This window comes from Rhyacophila brunnea, unplaced genomic scaffold (genome assembly GCF_057557595.1).
Source record: "Rhyacophila brunnea isolate RB1 unplaced genomic scaffold, BYU_Rbru_1.0 scaffold_19, whole genome shotgun sequence".
In the NCBI taxonomy this organism is placed as follows: Eukaryota; Metazoa; Arthropoda; class Insecta; order Trichoptera; family Rhyacophilidae; genus Rhyacophila; species Rhyacophila brunnea.
In genome coordinates, this window is record NW_028232848.1 from 35,082,533 (window position 1) to 35,099,114 (window position 16,582).

Sequence of the window (16,582 nt, forward strand, 5' to 3'; positions counted from 1 at the left end):
TTTTAATTATTTTAATATCTATTTCCTCATGGATTGATTGTAATGTTAACACTAAGTAGGTAAGTGATCAATCTTACTACGTCGAGATATTTGTTTCGATTGTTCGGCAAGGTAACAATCACGGTAGGTATGTACTTATCTGGGTACAATAAATAAAAAAGCAAGAGAGGAATAACCACAAATAAATCAATATGTACTAGGAAGGTACTATACGATAAGAAGGCGGCTCTAGACTTTCGCACGTAAAGCCGCGTTGACACGGTCCAAGTACGATCCAAGTAGACTTGGATAGGAATAATTAGTATGAAGATGTCTCATCCAAGTGAAAGCTCCATACTATTTATTCCTATACAAGTTAACTTGGATGAGTAGGACGCGGTCCAAGAAGCTTGGATAGGAATTAATTGATTCCTGAAAACGTATTCGAATGTTGAATGTTCGAAAGTAGAGGGATGTAAAAAAACATCAAAAAGTGTACCCACTTTAAAATATTTATTTATATTGATAAATTGAGGTATAATAAAGTTAACGAGGCATATTAGCAATCAGGTGTTTTCTTTATACATTTGTCAAGAGATAGGTAGTTGATACCTTCCTTTTACGGATTTGTGAAGGTGGTGGGGAGCGGAGGAGAGAGGAACTACTGCATGGAAGCGCACAGTTTTTGCATTAAACTAAAATCTATATTTTAAGAAATGTACGAAAAATAGCGAAAGTCGAACGTTCGAAAGTTGAGGGCCGCCGTTACCGATATAAGTGAAAGCGTGCCTTAGGTCACGTACACCATTGCCATGTGTGAAACAGGGGTTCTGTTTCGAACGAACGGACGATCAACAAACGAGTTAAATTAGGTAGGTACGCGAATATTGGATAAAAATTGGAAACAATTTTTAGGTTCTATTACCACTTATTTTTTTTTTAAATACCTATTCTTAAAACTTTCATTGTAGTTATTTTATTTGTAAAATAATCAAAATTATTAATATGTCATCATCATCATCAGCCTGAATCTATCTACTGCTGGATGAAGGCCTCTTCAAGCTGCTTCCACTTCTCTCGGTCCTGTGCATTGCGTTGCAACGTACTCCGGCAGAACTTTACCATTTCATCGATCCAGCGGCCTCTAGGTCTATCTTGCGGACGTTTTATACTTCTTGGATACCACTGGATGACTAGATTTGTCCAACAATTGTCTCTTGCTGTGATGTGACTCCAGCCCATCTCCATTTAAGGCTTTTAATAAACTCTAAGCAGACAAGGGTTTGCGATGTAATTAATATGTAATTATTAAGAAACAATAAATTAAAAGTGTTACTTACATTATTGGTAGCCCGAGCATACAATAGTGGTTTATTAAAAGGCTCGGCAAGTAAAATTATACATGTTTGAAATCTGTAAAATTGAATTAAGTCGTTGATATTTTATTGCGCATAATTAAGGTGATCCACTGGAAAAAAAATACCGATGATGTTTGCTTGTCGACGAATCAGCGTAGGTAAGAGCATAGCTTTTGTCTTGTCATGTTCAAGTATCCTTGATTCAGTGAGTTTTTCAAGCACCATAGATAATGTAAACTGATTGCTCATACATAGATAGATTTGCGTATGGTATGACAAGTACTCGTATCCTCCCATCGGAGATAATTCATAATATTTGGCGATTGTTCTTTTGTTGATTAATTTTCAATTCACTCAACCATGCCTGCGTAAAAACTGCACATACAGTGTACCGACGATTTTTGTTTAGCATCGTATAGGTTTGACGCTTGTTTACGTGTTTATTATTTGTGTAAAAATGACTGAATACAAATTGGTAGTCGTCGGTGCTGGTGGTGTAGGGAAATCTGCGCTGACAATTCAGCTTATACAGAACCATTTTGTCGACGAGTACGACCCCACGATAGAAGATTCATATAGGAAACAAGTGGTGATAGACGGTGAGACGTGTTTGCTAGACATCCTCGATACAGCCGGCCAAGAGGAATACTCGGCTATGCGGGACCAGTACATGCGTACGGGGGAAGGGTTTCTGTTAGTGTTTGCCGTGAATAGTGCCAAAAGTTTCGAAGATATATCTTCGTATCGGGAGCAAATCAAAAGGGTGAAGGACGCCGAAGAAGTGCCCATGGTTTTGGTGGGCAACAAGTGCGATCTGCAGGCGTGGGCTGTTGATATGACTCAGGCTCGAGAGGTATTTAAAAATCTTTTCTTTCCTTTACACAATCATATAGCTACTTAAAGAAGAAGAAGAAACACAGGTAAAGATACAGTACTCCATGTCGTCAAAGAAATACTTGAAAAACTACCTACCTGTAATTCGCATTTTTTAATGTAGAAATAACAATGAACATAATTAATATATAACGCATACATGCAATGACATTAATATGGACGAAGCATCTAGAAAATAAAATGACACTCACTTTGTGTCGGGTCTGCCGGATGGCGAAATTCATATTTTAATATCGGTATCCTACGCTCAAATGAACATTCTGCTTGCAAGCGGTCTGGCGACACCGCTGGGTCTGCCCATACAAAATTTCTGACTGTCAGGTTTCGACTCCACCGTTATTATTGTGTTACAAAATGCCAATGTGCCTAGTTAAAAATTGTAAAAAAATCTACTAGACACTCCAAGAATGTATTAGTATTATTTATTATTTATAAAATGCCATTTTAAGATATTGATGAATGTTTATTCAATGCAATTGAATGACAGAAACCATTGGACAGTCAGCCGCCTGTGATTCGCTGAGCTCACTTGCGTCTAATCTCCGAGAAGTCGTAAGTAACCGAGAATCTGTTTCTAACGCAATGAGTCATGACACTAATACGCCATTACAATAAAGGTTATATTACTATAAATTCTCGAAGCTTGTATCGCATAATGGAAACGGATACATCAATGGTCACGTGACATCTACCTATACATCTGTGAATGACTTTCATGCTCAATTTCTCGTGCGCGCCGGGTATGAAGTGAGTCGTCCATTTAATATGTCATTGCATACATGCGATATAAAACAATAAACAAATAAAGTACTAGTCGGTTATCCTGCATACAGCGGCAAACATATTTTGAAAATAGCCGATATACTGGATTATTTGTTAGGATAACCTAACCTAACATAACCTAACCCAAACTAACAAATAATCCAGTATATCGGCTATTTTCAAAATGTGTTTGCCGCTGTATCCAGGATAAACGTATAGAACCAACAAATGTTTCATTAGCAACAATAAACGCGATTCAATTCGAGTCATCGATGACGGAACCATATGAGACAATCGCTGTCATCAAAATTTATTTGTTACCATTTTCTATTTGAGATCTAAAACTTAACACAATTTATCGTAACCCAGAAACAGACGTTGCAGTGGGCTTTGTGCCTAGGTTTTCATTTGTTTCTGGGGTTCTTCGGTAGGTTGTGTTAAGGGGCCCGTAAACGAACATCAGACATTGGAGATTGCCGGCGCTATTGCCAAAAAAATGTTGCCCGGTTACTGGGCAATATATGACCCGACATCAGTGCCGGGTAAGTGAGGCCGATGTATTTTGTGCGTACACGTGACTTGAGATACGAGGGTAGTCTCAGAAGTATCCGACCTAACAAAGAAAACACAAAAAATTTGGGAAAAAATATCTTTATTTATCTACATAGTCTCCTTTTAGTTCGATACACTTTTCCCAGCGATGTTCAATAGCTTCGATACCTGTTTATAGTGAGAATCATCGAGCTCCTCAAAATAGCCATCAACCGCAGACTTCACCTCTCCATTGTTGGCAAATCTTTTACCACCGAGCCATTTTTTCTAGTTTGGAAACAGAAAATAGTCCGAGGGAGCTAAATCTGGCGAATAGGGTGCGTGAGGAAGCAATTCGAAGTTTAACTCATTGATTTTGGCCATCACGATGTGTGAACTGGTGCATTGTCTTGATGAAACAAAACTTTCTTTTACCCTAAATATGGCCGTTTTTTCTTGATTTCATCACTCAAACGCTGCAATAAGTTCGCATAATACATACCGTTGATTGTTATTCCTTTCTGAAGATAATCAATGAAAATTACCCCACATACATCCCAATAAACTGACGCCATGACCTTGCCTGCAAATAGAACTGTCTTCACCTTCTTTGGAGCCGATTCTCCCCTTTCAGTCCATTGTTTTGACTGTTCCTTCGTCTCAGGTGTGAAGTGATGGACCCATGTTTCATCCATGGTTATGAATTGACTCAAAAACTCTGCTTTGTCGCTGTGAAACTTCGCAAAACACTCGATTGATACATCGACACTGTTTTTGTTCCATTGTGAGTAATCGCGGCACCCATCTTGCGCACAGCTTTCTCATGTCCAAATTTTCAGTCAATATGCGATGTACAGCACTTTTTGAAATGCCTACCATGTCTGCTAGCTCGCGCACTTTCACTCGACGGTCATCCAATACCATTTTATGGATTTTCTTCACCATTTCTGGTGTGGTCACCTCATTTGGTCGACCCACTACGATGTTCGTCTTGGCAGCTTGTACGGCCTCGTTTAAACTATGCCGCACCCCCAGCAGACACCCCCAGAGTAGAATCCAGCTCCGCTTTGATATTAGTTGGACTGAAGCCTTTCAAATGAAAGTATTGTATCACATAACGATGACCAATTTTTTCATGTTTACAGATTCACTGAGAGCGTTCATTATTGATGACTGTTATCAAACAAATACTGAACAATGTAGCGTCTTCAAACTTCAAACATAAGATTTATAAGGTAGCATAGTCATTATTTTCAAACAACAACTGCCATCTATAATACGTCAGGTCAGGTACTTCTGGGACTATCCTCGTAATACTCCGTTTACACGTGCATGAATTTACTGTTGACAGTACATAGTATCGCGGCCATAACAAGAAAATGCACGTGTAAACATGTATTATCATGCAATTTGCAAGATTGCATGCATGCAACAGTTGGTTTGTTCGATATCTATTATAGTGGTGAACCCGCCGGTAAAAAAATGAACTATACCGCGCAGACTCATTATGAGATTAACCGATTTTTACGACTCAAATAGGTACCATGAAATGACAACATCGCGTCTCGCTTACTCTTGAAGAATGAGACTGGCGAGACAGTCAGCACTTTTACGTGTAGACAGTTAAAATCGCGATAGTTTAAAATACTCACTAACGCTGCAAGTAAATCCATGCACTTGTACCGGCGCTATAAAGCAACAATGGCCGCCAACGAAGTTTCTGCAGCATAATATCGCTACTGTTCTGACAGAAGACACTAATTCGAAAAAATGACATATTGAGTTAGTTATAATACCAAAATGTTCCTTATTTATAACTTTACCGTCTGGAAACCTTCTTAATAAATAATTTAAAGTCATCCTTTTTACTATTACTTAATAAACTCACATGATAGACCATTTCAAACATTTTAACAACTTCAAAGTCAAATTACTCAAAACTAGTATTCTCCAGTTAGTGTGTTCTGCCAGAACAGAGACGATATATCGTCCTAAATAATTACATATATAAATCAAAAATAAAAGAAGGATTTGGATCCTGTCCTACTTGAGCAAATGTGAAACAATGAATAATATAAACCTCTAAGTTGTTACTTTAGTAGTTATTGATAATTATTTATTTAAAAACTTTACAAGAACGTCAAATATTGACTGAGTTTAGTTTTCATGAAATACAATTGTACCTATAATAATTTTTAATTGTCACACCTTTTTTACGTTGAAAGATTTAAATTACGGGCCATTTTTCAAGTATTTTTTTGACGATATGGAGTATGTACGTCTATACCGAAACGTGCTCTGAAAAAGTTCTGGATTATCTATTAAGGCTATACTTCAGTTGAGGCACGGTCTAAAAAGATCGTGGCTAGGCGATGCGCGGATTGCGGGTCGCGGTTGCAAATGACGCATGCCAAACGAAATATAATTTGTCATATAAATCCAACATGCGTCCATTTAATGTTTTGTTTATTGTTCTATTAGTAACAATAATAATATCGTCACCGTTCAGGCAAAAGTCACCAACCCTGAAAATGGCAATTTTGAGTTGAGTATGTCACCCGAAGCGTAAAGTTATGTTCTTTAAGATGCAAAACTCACCACGGTACATTAGTTAGTAAAATTTTGCTTAAATCCGAATTATTTGTTTTTCACTAAATGACTTTCGATAAAATCTTAACAAGCAAAAGTCATTATAGGTGAATAGACATTATTGACTATATAAAAAAAATAAATCCTTCGTTATAAATATACAAGCAAAAGTCACTATACTATGGATGGTGAGTTTTACTGATCCTTCTTTTGGCTAACATTGTTCAGATTATTAACAAGCAAAAGTCACCAAACCATAATTGAGCTACCTTGCCTCCTTCAAAACCTTCCAGATGTTTTAATTAGCATCAAAAAGTAAAATTACCTAAACATTAAAATCTGATTTTTCCTGCATTTTCAAACTTTCAAATTGCGATATCTCAAAACTGTGTTTTTAGGGTTGGTGACTTTTGCCTGAACGGTGACGATATATTCATTGACATGTTTTCTTTTTCAAGTAAATGGGTAATGTTTTTAGTCATCTTTCCACGATTTAAGAATTAATACCCCCATCGCCATCACGAAACAAACTGACGTGTTCCCAGGTCGACGTTCTCTCTCCGAATGCCAGCGAGTCCAAAATTTCGTCACACCTATAGTTGAAAATTATTTGCCGTTTCACTGATGTATCATCATAAGTGTTATCGTACAAAATGTTTGTGCTTGGGTTTGGTCACCCTGCGCCAGTGGCGAAAGGTGGACGTAGATCCGACATAAATATTGCACACTAAACTTTGTCAGTCATATGTATTTGTTTTCATTGAATTAAGAGTACAAATTGCAGATGGTAATGGTTAAATTTTTAAAATTCGTGTTATTTACAACCCTTATACGCCCAACATTATAATTAACTATTTTTTTTTATTCAACGAATAATTCACAAGATTTAAGAATGTAACATTCCAATTATTGAACATACATAATTTTGAAAACACTTCTGAGAAAATATATTATAAACCAATAGAACAAATCTTTTTGAAAAAAGTAAGACGCAAGAATTGGCAGGAATCGAACCTGCATCTCTCGGGTTTCGCGCCCATGCACATGGACCACTATGCTATAGGCGTCATACTTAATTGTGAGAAATTTTAACTAATGGCTTTTAATACTCTCTGAAGCGTTTTCCAAATTGAGCTACTATTGGCGATCGGCTTTTGTATTTTAAATCAAAGTACGTATTACTTTCACTCAAGATTTTTTGTTGTAGCTTGAACTTGCTAATAATTTTTTCCATTCAACAAATAATTCACATGTGCATGTGCATTATGTGCGTGGGCACAATACCCGAGAGATGCAAGTTCGATTCCTGCGGGTGGGGTGTCTTACTTTTTTCAAAAAGATTTTTTCTATTGGTTATAATATATTTTCTCAGTTTTATGTAAATTATGTATGTTCAAATCATTATAGATAAAAAAATTATGTTATCTGGCATAATTCCAGATATTTTATGGATACACGAATATTTTCTGACTATCATCTATTATGGCTTGGTTTACGCAGGGTTTTATTGCATTTTTAAAAACTATCTGCAAATTGTAGTCTTAGTTCAATGGAAACAAATATGTATGGCTGACAAAGTTAAGTATGCATTATTTATGTCAGATCTTAACAGCCTACCTTCTCCCTTCGCCACTGCCCTGCGATGTGTAGTGGAATTTTTTCTTATTCGGCGATGTTCCGCCCCTTAGCTGGAGCATGTGGACACCACACGGCCCCTCCAAGAAGTTGCTCGTCAGTCTTCTTGCATCATTCCAGGTCATACCGGCATCCCGTAGTTACGCTGTATATGCTCTGTAGAATTTAGTGGTCTTTCAGGATGCTGGAGAATCAGTTGATTGAAGAACAGGCAAGCCGGGTTGAAGTTCTCTTAAGTGTCTGCAGCAATGTGGCAACGTCGCCTTTTCACTGTTGGCGTTATGAGAGGCGGCTTGGTTCGCTTTCTTATCTCCTCGTTACTCCTCAAGTCATATCACCGCACACCCAGTATCTGTCGCACACATCTGTTCTTGAAGTTCAGCATACGGTTTGTCTGGGCCTCTGTAAGGTGCTCTTCGCATTGAATTGACGAATGGAATTTAGATGCTTTATCATACAGTTTCCTAAGGAGGAATTTGGGCGGTCACGGCAATGACCTATGTTCTATGTGACATGATCATTGCTTTCAGTAAGTTCACAATAAGTTCTCAATTTACAGAAAGAGGTTCTCTCACTCACTAAGTACTAAATTTTATAGAAATCTTGAAAGGTTTATGATTGATGTTGCATAATAATTGAGCGTAGTTATACGCAAAGCAGCCAAGCCACACAAACCTCAAACAGAGATAGAAGCACTTTTATGTAAAGTGTGTTACTTTAAATCCACAAAGCCTCTGTATACTGTTTATACCTTTTGAATGATAGATATTATATATAGATATGATTTTGTGTAACTTATAAAGAGATAAAAGCATAAAATCTATGAAATTTTGGTGTTTTAGCACTCGAGGCTGTTTTGTGCAAAACGGGTTTTTTAGAATGTTCATTCTTGAATGCAGCCAACTCTTATTTTTGTAAGAAAAATCGTTATTTTTGCATCTATTTTCTTAAAAAAACCTTCTAAGTTATTCAAGTATTATGGGAATTTCAAAGTTCTGAAAATAATTCGAAACACTTGTAAATTATACATTAATATTTAGCTGCCTGGCACTAATTTTTATATGAAAAATCTGTATATTATATATATATAATATATAATAAAATGAAAAACATATAATGTAATTGAGAAAATAATGTTTATTAATTGAATGTAGAAAAACACACCTTATAGTCAGGATTTTAATAATTAGGTAAGTACATAACACCTACGGTGGCCGCGCGGCTTAAGCGTTGGACTATAAAGCCGTGGGTCCCAGGTTCGAATCCTGGGTCTGGCAAGTACACATATTGTTTTTCAATTTGTATGTGTCAGGGTATGGACCTAATAGGTTGAGCAAGTGGCTGACATCCATTTCTCGTAAAAACAAAATCTGTCAATACAAACCTCCACTCTATGGAGGCCCATATGATCCTATCAGGATCGGACATGGTCGGAAAGTACATAATATTATCCTGTGGCTGCTTTTTGCAGAACGAATATGGCATATTTTTAGAACGCATTTATGACATTTTTGTATGACAGCAGCTTGGTTGCTTTATGCAAATCGAAAATGTCATATTCTGTGATTTGCAAAATCTTTAAAACTCATTTATATGACATTTTTGTATGACAGCATCTTGGCTGATTTGTGCAGAACGTAAAACAAACGTCTGAGATTATGGAAATCACAATAACTCATTTTTTTCAAAATTGTGGCTTGGCTGCTTTGTGTATAACTACGCTCAATTGCTCTTATGTCAAATTGGAACTTGCTTCACCGACTTTGATGAAGAATCCACAGAACGTTCCATCTGCGAGAAGACATGTTTCTTTTACACCTTTGGTCGGGTCACAATGCGGTGCGGATTAGAATTTAGCTATAAATTCTTTCCCCTTTCTGTAGATTACCACACACATTAGCTGTGGATTTGCAGAATTGCCATACGGCAGAAATGCAGAAGTCCCATCAGTAACTACGGAGAGATTTGGCGATAAATGCTCATGAGATGAGCATGCAGCAGAGACAGTGGATGCATTAGTCAGCTGACTTTTGGATAAATAAAAAAGGAAGAATAATATTAATGATTACAGATTATTATTTCAATAATTCCAGGAATACTTAATCCACAGTTAAACCAATGATACAGCAACCATCAAATTATTGAAGGCTTATGATATTAAAACTATTAATATTGTGCAGTTTTAATACTTTTACCATTGTATATCGATTAATTTATTTTTTCGGAATTTCAAAAATGGCAGCATTCTTGAATGTCAAAAGCGACATTACCGTGTTATTCATTTGTTTTGCCGAGCTGTCAACTATGCATAGGATTTATAATTAGGTAGTTTTCCGTAACGTTGACATCTTTGCATTTCATCCTTAGTTGGGTCGCACATACAAACTCATTTCGACTGCAACACGGGTCCATGCAACATTTTTGGTTGAAAAAAACATCTACAACAAATTTGAAAGCACATAGCATGAATGTCGCCTGTGTTCAGTTTAAAAAGTCACTGTTTATTCCATAGTATTTTACAGTGCGCAAGTCACTTTTAAAACATAGTGCACACAATTGCTACGCTGCCACCCTGACGGATCACGAGAGAGCATGGCGGTGGAGATCATAATGTGATAACATTTCAGGTTGCGAAATAACCTTCCAACAATAAATTGGAATACCGTGCATTTGTGTACACCAATATAAATTTTTTTTGTCGGATGTACATTGATGTTTACCCATTTCGTTGTGTCGATGGAGAGACATTAGGGGCAATGATTTGAGTTTCCCCATCTCCACCCGTCATGTATATGCAGCCGCGGTTTGTGCACGGCCGCCTTCCATAACATTATAAACGTGTCAGAATGAAAAGATTTTAGTTCCACACATCCTTGCGAAGCGATGCTGCATGGGACTGATGTAGCAATCATGCACGTTAGTGCTTAAAGAAAGAGTTTCAGAAAATAAAAAGAATCTTGACTTGCTCTGCCGTCATTTATCTTTAATGACATGAAGTGTCCTCTGTACCCGTGTACTGAAACTCTGCCGAAACAGAGGAGTCAGGAGTTGAAAGTGATGAATCTAAGGAGGGATCGGAATTATTCCGTCCTCCATATGACGCAGCAAATTTTTCGAATGCCTCAAAGTTGGCCTTGATTGATATCAAGTCGGCATGGCCAATCGGGCCTGTGTGTGGACGGACCCTGGCAAACAGCTCCGCTCGGTCACATCACGGGCAGTTATGATTTAAGGTCATGTGGGTGTCATGTCGAATTTAATGCGCATTTCACCTTAGACGTTTTGTAGTAGTGTGTCATGGGCAGCAAAAATACAAAGATTATAATATTTGTTTTTCATGATCGACTACTTACATAATATTTGGTAATTATTTCAGATCGCCAGGCAATACGCTGTCCCCTTCGTGGAGACGTCCGCCAAGACGAGAATGGGAGTAGACGACGCCTTCTACACACTGGTCAGAGAGATCCGCAAAGACAAAGACTCCCGCGGCGGCAAGAAGATCCGCAAGTTCAACAAGATCGGATCACACTCCCGCTTCAAGTGCCACATCCTATAAGTGGCCGTGCGTCAAACGCGTCTTTCTCCTTTCAACCGCCGCCGGTTGGTTCACATTCACCCGAGGTTCATTTAACAACTCACATGGAATCCGTTCTCGGAAGCGAAAATTATTTTTTCTCCTATCTATTGATTTTTCATCACTAAGATACTGCAGAATAAAGGACACCTAGCTGACGTAAGGTTTGTTCCCGCATGCACTGATTTTTAAACAAATATATATACTATTGATTAAATTATCTGCATTGCAGATTGATTTGTATTGAACATCACGTTGTTAAACCGCAAGTATTTCAACATAATTTTATATACCTACACTCAGTTAATCAATTCCATAAGTTTTTAAATGTTGCCAATATAAACTTATATTATTTAGATCGCAAACCAAAGTATGTCAAATATACTTAAATATTTCTATGACTACCAATTCAATCACAGTAAAAATGTTATGAAATCTGTTTTAATGATTTCCTCTAGTTATACTTCAAACTAACTTTGGCATTTTTTTGTGCCCACGCCCAAAACTAAACAGTTTGATGAATACTAGCCGGAACATGTAATTATTAACTTTACTAAAAAAATAACGTTAATTTAACATTGTCACATTGATACAGTTAAGTTTACTTTTTGTTATGTAATCTGTCATTTTTTGAGACATTGGTTGGAGGCATTTTAAGTCATTTGATATTAGTTCAAACACGAAAGCTCCGAGAGGCGATTGTTTCACAACGTTCTAGTCTACCCCACAAAACACAGTTTAGTGAGGGTTTTCAAGCCAGAATCGTGTACTACACGTACACCGAACATATTTACCGTGCATGCGGGAACAAACCTATATTCGACGACGAGATGGTAATGTCGTATTCGTCACGACATTTATTGATTCGAAAAAATATTGCAATGCAGAAATTATTATATTTGAGCCGCTGAAGATTGAACCGATACAAGTGCACCGGTGACCGATTTGAGTATATCGACTTCAAAGTTAATTATGCAATTGTAAATTCTGTGTAACTATTTTTAACATTCTGTAAATGAGGTTTTGTTCACGAATGATCCTTTATTGCCATTGCACTGAAAAATGTTGATAAACATATTCTATGTGTATTAATATTTTTAGTGTTTGAAAGCGGAAAGTCAAGCGAAAACGTTTAAATTACCTATGTATTATGGGTGCTATGAAAATATAAGTCACGTTTTATACATCATGTCCATGTGATTTACTACAATGTTGGGAATAAGATGTTTACAATATATTTTCAAAGCAGTTATAATGTTTAAATACTGTTTCAAGCATATGTGAAAATTGCTCCATTAAGTCACTTGTACTTGTTTAATCCTCAGCACCCCGTTCATCTTAGAAAAACAAAGCACCATTGTATGCAATAAATGTTACAGCTGGGTTGGTGAAGGTTATATAAAAATCGTGATAGCATTAAAAATTATATTATTATTTTCGGCACAGTAATGCAATAAACTTGACTCGCGAATATCACGGCTGCGCCAAATACGAGCAATGTATAATATGCCAATGAACAAAACACATGATTGGTAAAGTGAGTCCATCTATGTGATACTAAACTAGGCTTACAGACGAGTTCAAAGTTCAAATGATAGATGTCTATATTATTTAAAAATTAATAATGTTGTCTAAATTGGTTTATGCATTGTTTGTACGTATTTGGAACGGTCGATGCGTGTTGAAACCAGTTGTAGATAGATTAGCTTTTGTATCTAAAGCTTGCATAACATATTAATTATTGTCAACTGGCTTGCCAATTCTATTAAAAACAATAGCTCTTTTTCCCTAGGTCATTACTGATGGATTAAATAATATATTAATGCTTTAAAAATATCAATTGAATAGACTCGATCAGTTGAACTGCCTTATGCGTTATTGTTACATATCCAGGAAAAAAGTCATGACTGCCATCTGCTTTTTGAACCGTTAACTTGAGTGAGTATGATAATGATTTGAGAAAGCCTTGAAGTTCTAATTGTGAATATATTTTCTTTAAAGTAATTATTTTATGCTACGTTAAAGAGGATACGGGAGTATATCGAATCGTTTTATATGTATCTCTACAATACAGGTTTCATTTGAACTAAATAGATCAAAGTATCCGAGTGTCTGGATTATCCATCGCAACATGGGTATGTCAATTCTTCACAAAGACACATGCTAAACGGTGGTGGATGGGAGTCAATGTAAATCAAATACGAGGGTCCATAGTCTGTATGTTTGAAGTGTTGTGTTGAATAGTGAATTCAATAATTGTAATACCTTGATTATTCTGTTTTGATTATGATATGTCAGTTTCGTATGACAATCAGAAGTCGTGGAAAAAATGGTTTTCCGGATAATCGAGGTTCTACTGTAAAGTATTCTAGCATGAACAGACGCATCTGCGTGCGAGAAGAAAAAGGTGATAAGTCACAAATTACTATTTAGAGTTTTTGACAACTTAATACGGCATCGCTTTTGTATTTATGCGTATAATAATGCATTTCGATTACTTTAGCATACTTAGTGCAATTTAAAAATTTTAAGACTTCTTTCCTTTTTCTTTCGCACACAGAAGTGTCGACTATATTACTGAATCCTTTAATGACAAATGTATTACGAATATGCCATTTCTCTAAGCGTAATTTTGTGGTGTTGTACATGTGACACATTTAAAGCAATATCTTTCACGCGTCTTGTTTTTCTTTGTGTATAGAAAAATTATTATCAATGTATTATGAAGATTGTAAATATCGTTTCAATGCAGATTACTGTTTTATCCGCTGTTCTGATCGTCGTCATGCAGTGTTCCATCTGTCATTAGTTGAACTAGGCTAGAATAATATGTATCTAATTATTATTAAAGCTTAGATTCCAATTCTAATATAATAGGGTCAGAGAAAATATTTGCATTAAAACATATAGATATGTGTCTGCAAATGGAAAAGCGAGATATGTCTAAAATAACTACTCCTCCGGAGAGTCAATGTTTATGTTTGACATTTATTAATTTATCGGTTTTATCATTATTATGGTTAATATGCAACTATTTTTTCTGACTTATCTCCCTTTTCATTTGCACACGTGTAAATAGTTTTATAAACTTTCTGTAATATTTGGAATATATTTTTCTGTTCATATGCCGGGCGAGAAATAGTTGTTTTACAGTAGAACCTCGATTATCTGAATTTCACAATGATTATCAGTTTTGTGTGATCATCAGTAAACTGCATGGATGAATACTGCCGTCATCGATAAGGAAGTCGATTCTTTCATAAATGAAATGTTGGCAAAACTGCTGTAAACTTATTGCCTAAAAGATGGCAACTGCAAGGGATATGCCACTTTTTATTGTATTAAATAAAACTATGGAGATATGTATTGAATTTTTTAGGTTATTTAAAAAAAATACAAAGAAATACCACCTTTTAATTGTGTGTGATGATAGATCCTGCACATGGGATACATAAAACACAGATAACTCATTTTATTGATAAAAATTGAGATGCCACTTTCTTCCTAAGGACGGTAGAATAGTCAAATTTATAGAAAACATATTTTTTTGATTATCTGAATTGATCATTATACAAAGTACTTTCATGCCCAGTTAATCTGTATAATCGAGGTATCAAGGTTTTACTGTATATTATGTTCATTGTTTGTATAACCCCTGACGATAATTTTATTTACTATCGCTGTTCACGAAATATGTTTCGAACGCATGCCTTTTGAGTTTATTCGCATACAGCTTCATAGCAATCATTTATTATTACGTATGTATTTTAGGTTAGATTAGTATTAGCGCAAATATCATTTGCCCCCCATATCTGCCAAACACAAATCTTTCTTCTGACTTTGTACATAAGAATAAAGAAGAACTGGACAAGTCTGGGATGGATCAGTAGATATACTTTGTTAATTGCGATCGTTTTGTAAGTAATGGTGGGTTTGCATGAGAAGATAATTGAGAAGATCAGACAGTGAAGATAATTTGCACAGACTTCTGTTCATATGCTCAGTTTGGTTGGAGGTATTTTTTAAGAAACCGTGTTATGTTATGGTTTTTTTTTCAATGAAAACTGATGTGAATTACTGTCAGCTGCTGCACTGAAAACGCTGCTTGAGATTTTGCATTTTATCCTCCGAAGTCACGGAAACGATTGTCGGGGTAAAACCTACAGTAGGCATCAGGTCAACGGTGCGGGTATCAATTTTGCGAGTGGCCTGACTGCTCAATCGAAATGTAATCTAATACAGTAGAAATCACTAAGTGTGACGTGTCAAAAGAGTTGCACGGCAGACGCCCCCTCACACCTCTCGCCTGTCACTGTTGTTAATTTTTGTCCAATCAATTTTTTGTGGACGGTTCCCAAATAGTAATGTTAAAAAATATGTTGTCAATCTATTTTCCGAGATAATGAAAAGCAAACACTCCTTTGAGTCATCTTTTCGTGTGTGTCGAGCAATGTCACGTAAGCTTACTGTAAATTCCACACCTCACCACGCTGCCTGCATCAGTCATTCGGCATTAGAGTTTTAATAATACATTGAAATTTTAATTTCTGTGGTTTCGTAAAAAAAAATGTATATTTAATTAAATAAAATTGCACCTTGCATTATAACGATGAACAAGTCGTGGTCAAGTTCCAATTACTTTCGGAAAATACGCATACGCCCAGCGTTTATGTCTTCAGTTATCGTCAGTCATCACCACCGACCTCTGTTTATTTTCAAACAAGCGCAGATTACGTACAAGCCAAACTGTAGGCCGCAGATTTCTGTTCAGACGCAATGATAATCTGCTAACTCAGTCAATTTGTGCAAATTATCTGACTGTAAACATCTATTATACATATTTTACACTCACAAAACGTTTTCGTATCGGAGATAAAACTCTAGTACAATAGATTATTACTGTATTTAATGAGTTTTACCTGATACGATTACATTTAGTTTTAAATCATATCAAACCTACCAATTTCTATGCTTGTAATCATAAATTTTGAAATCTTTTGTATATATCGGTAATTATTACTAATATTCAATGCAAGCAATCATGGGCAATCAAGTTATAAATACGCAGTGTAGATAAGATATGAGATCCCCACTTAAATACTACGATATACTATTGTATACTACTTTACAAGTGTATTAGTTTAATTTTTAATGTATTTCTTACGCGTCTCATGATGGTCATAATTTGTCATAGATATTTTTTTAGCGATGTGAATAATTGAATGTTTGAAAATTGTCTATTGTAATGGTTTTATTT

General features: G+C 36.0%; 1 protein-coding gene across 1 annotated transcript; it reads left to right on the plus strand.

Annotated features, from left to right (window-relative positions):
* Positions 1-1,584: 1,584 nt before the first annotated feature.
* Positions 1,585-14,711, plus strand: Ras85D (GTPase ras-like protein 1). The gene is made up of 2 exons (XM_085945963.1): positions 1,585-2,190; positions 11,125-14,711. The coding sequence occupies exons 1-2, from the start codon at positions 1,795-1,797 to the stop codon at positions 11,305-11,307; spliced, it is 579 nt and encodes a 192-aa protein (XP_085802089.1). The 5' UTR covers positions 1,585-1,794; the 3' UTR covers positions 11,308-14,711.
* Positions 14,712-16,582: the final 1,871 nt, after the last annotated feature.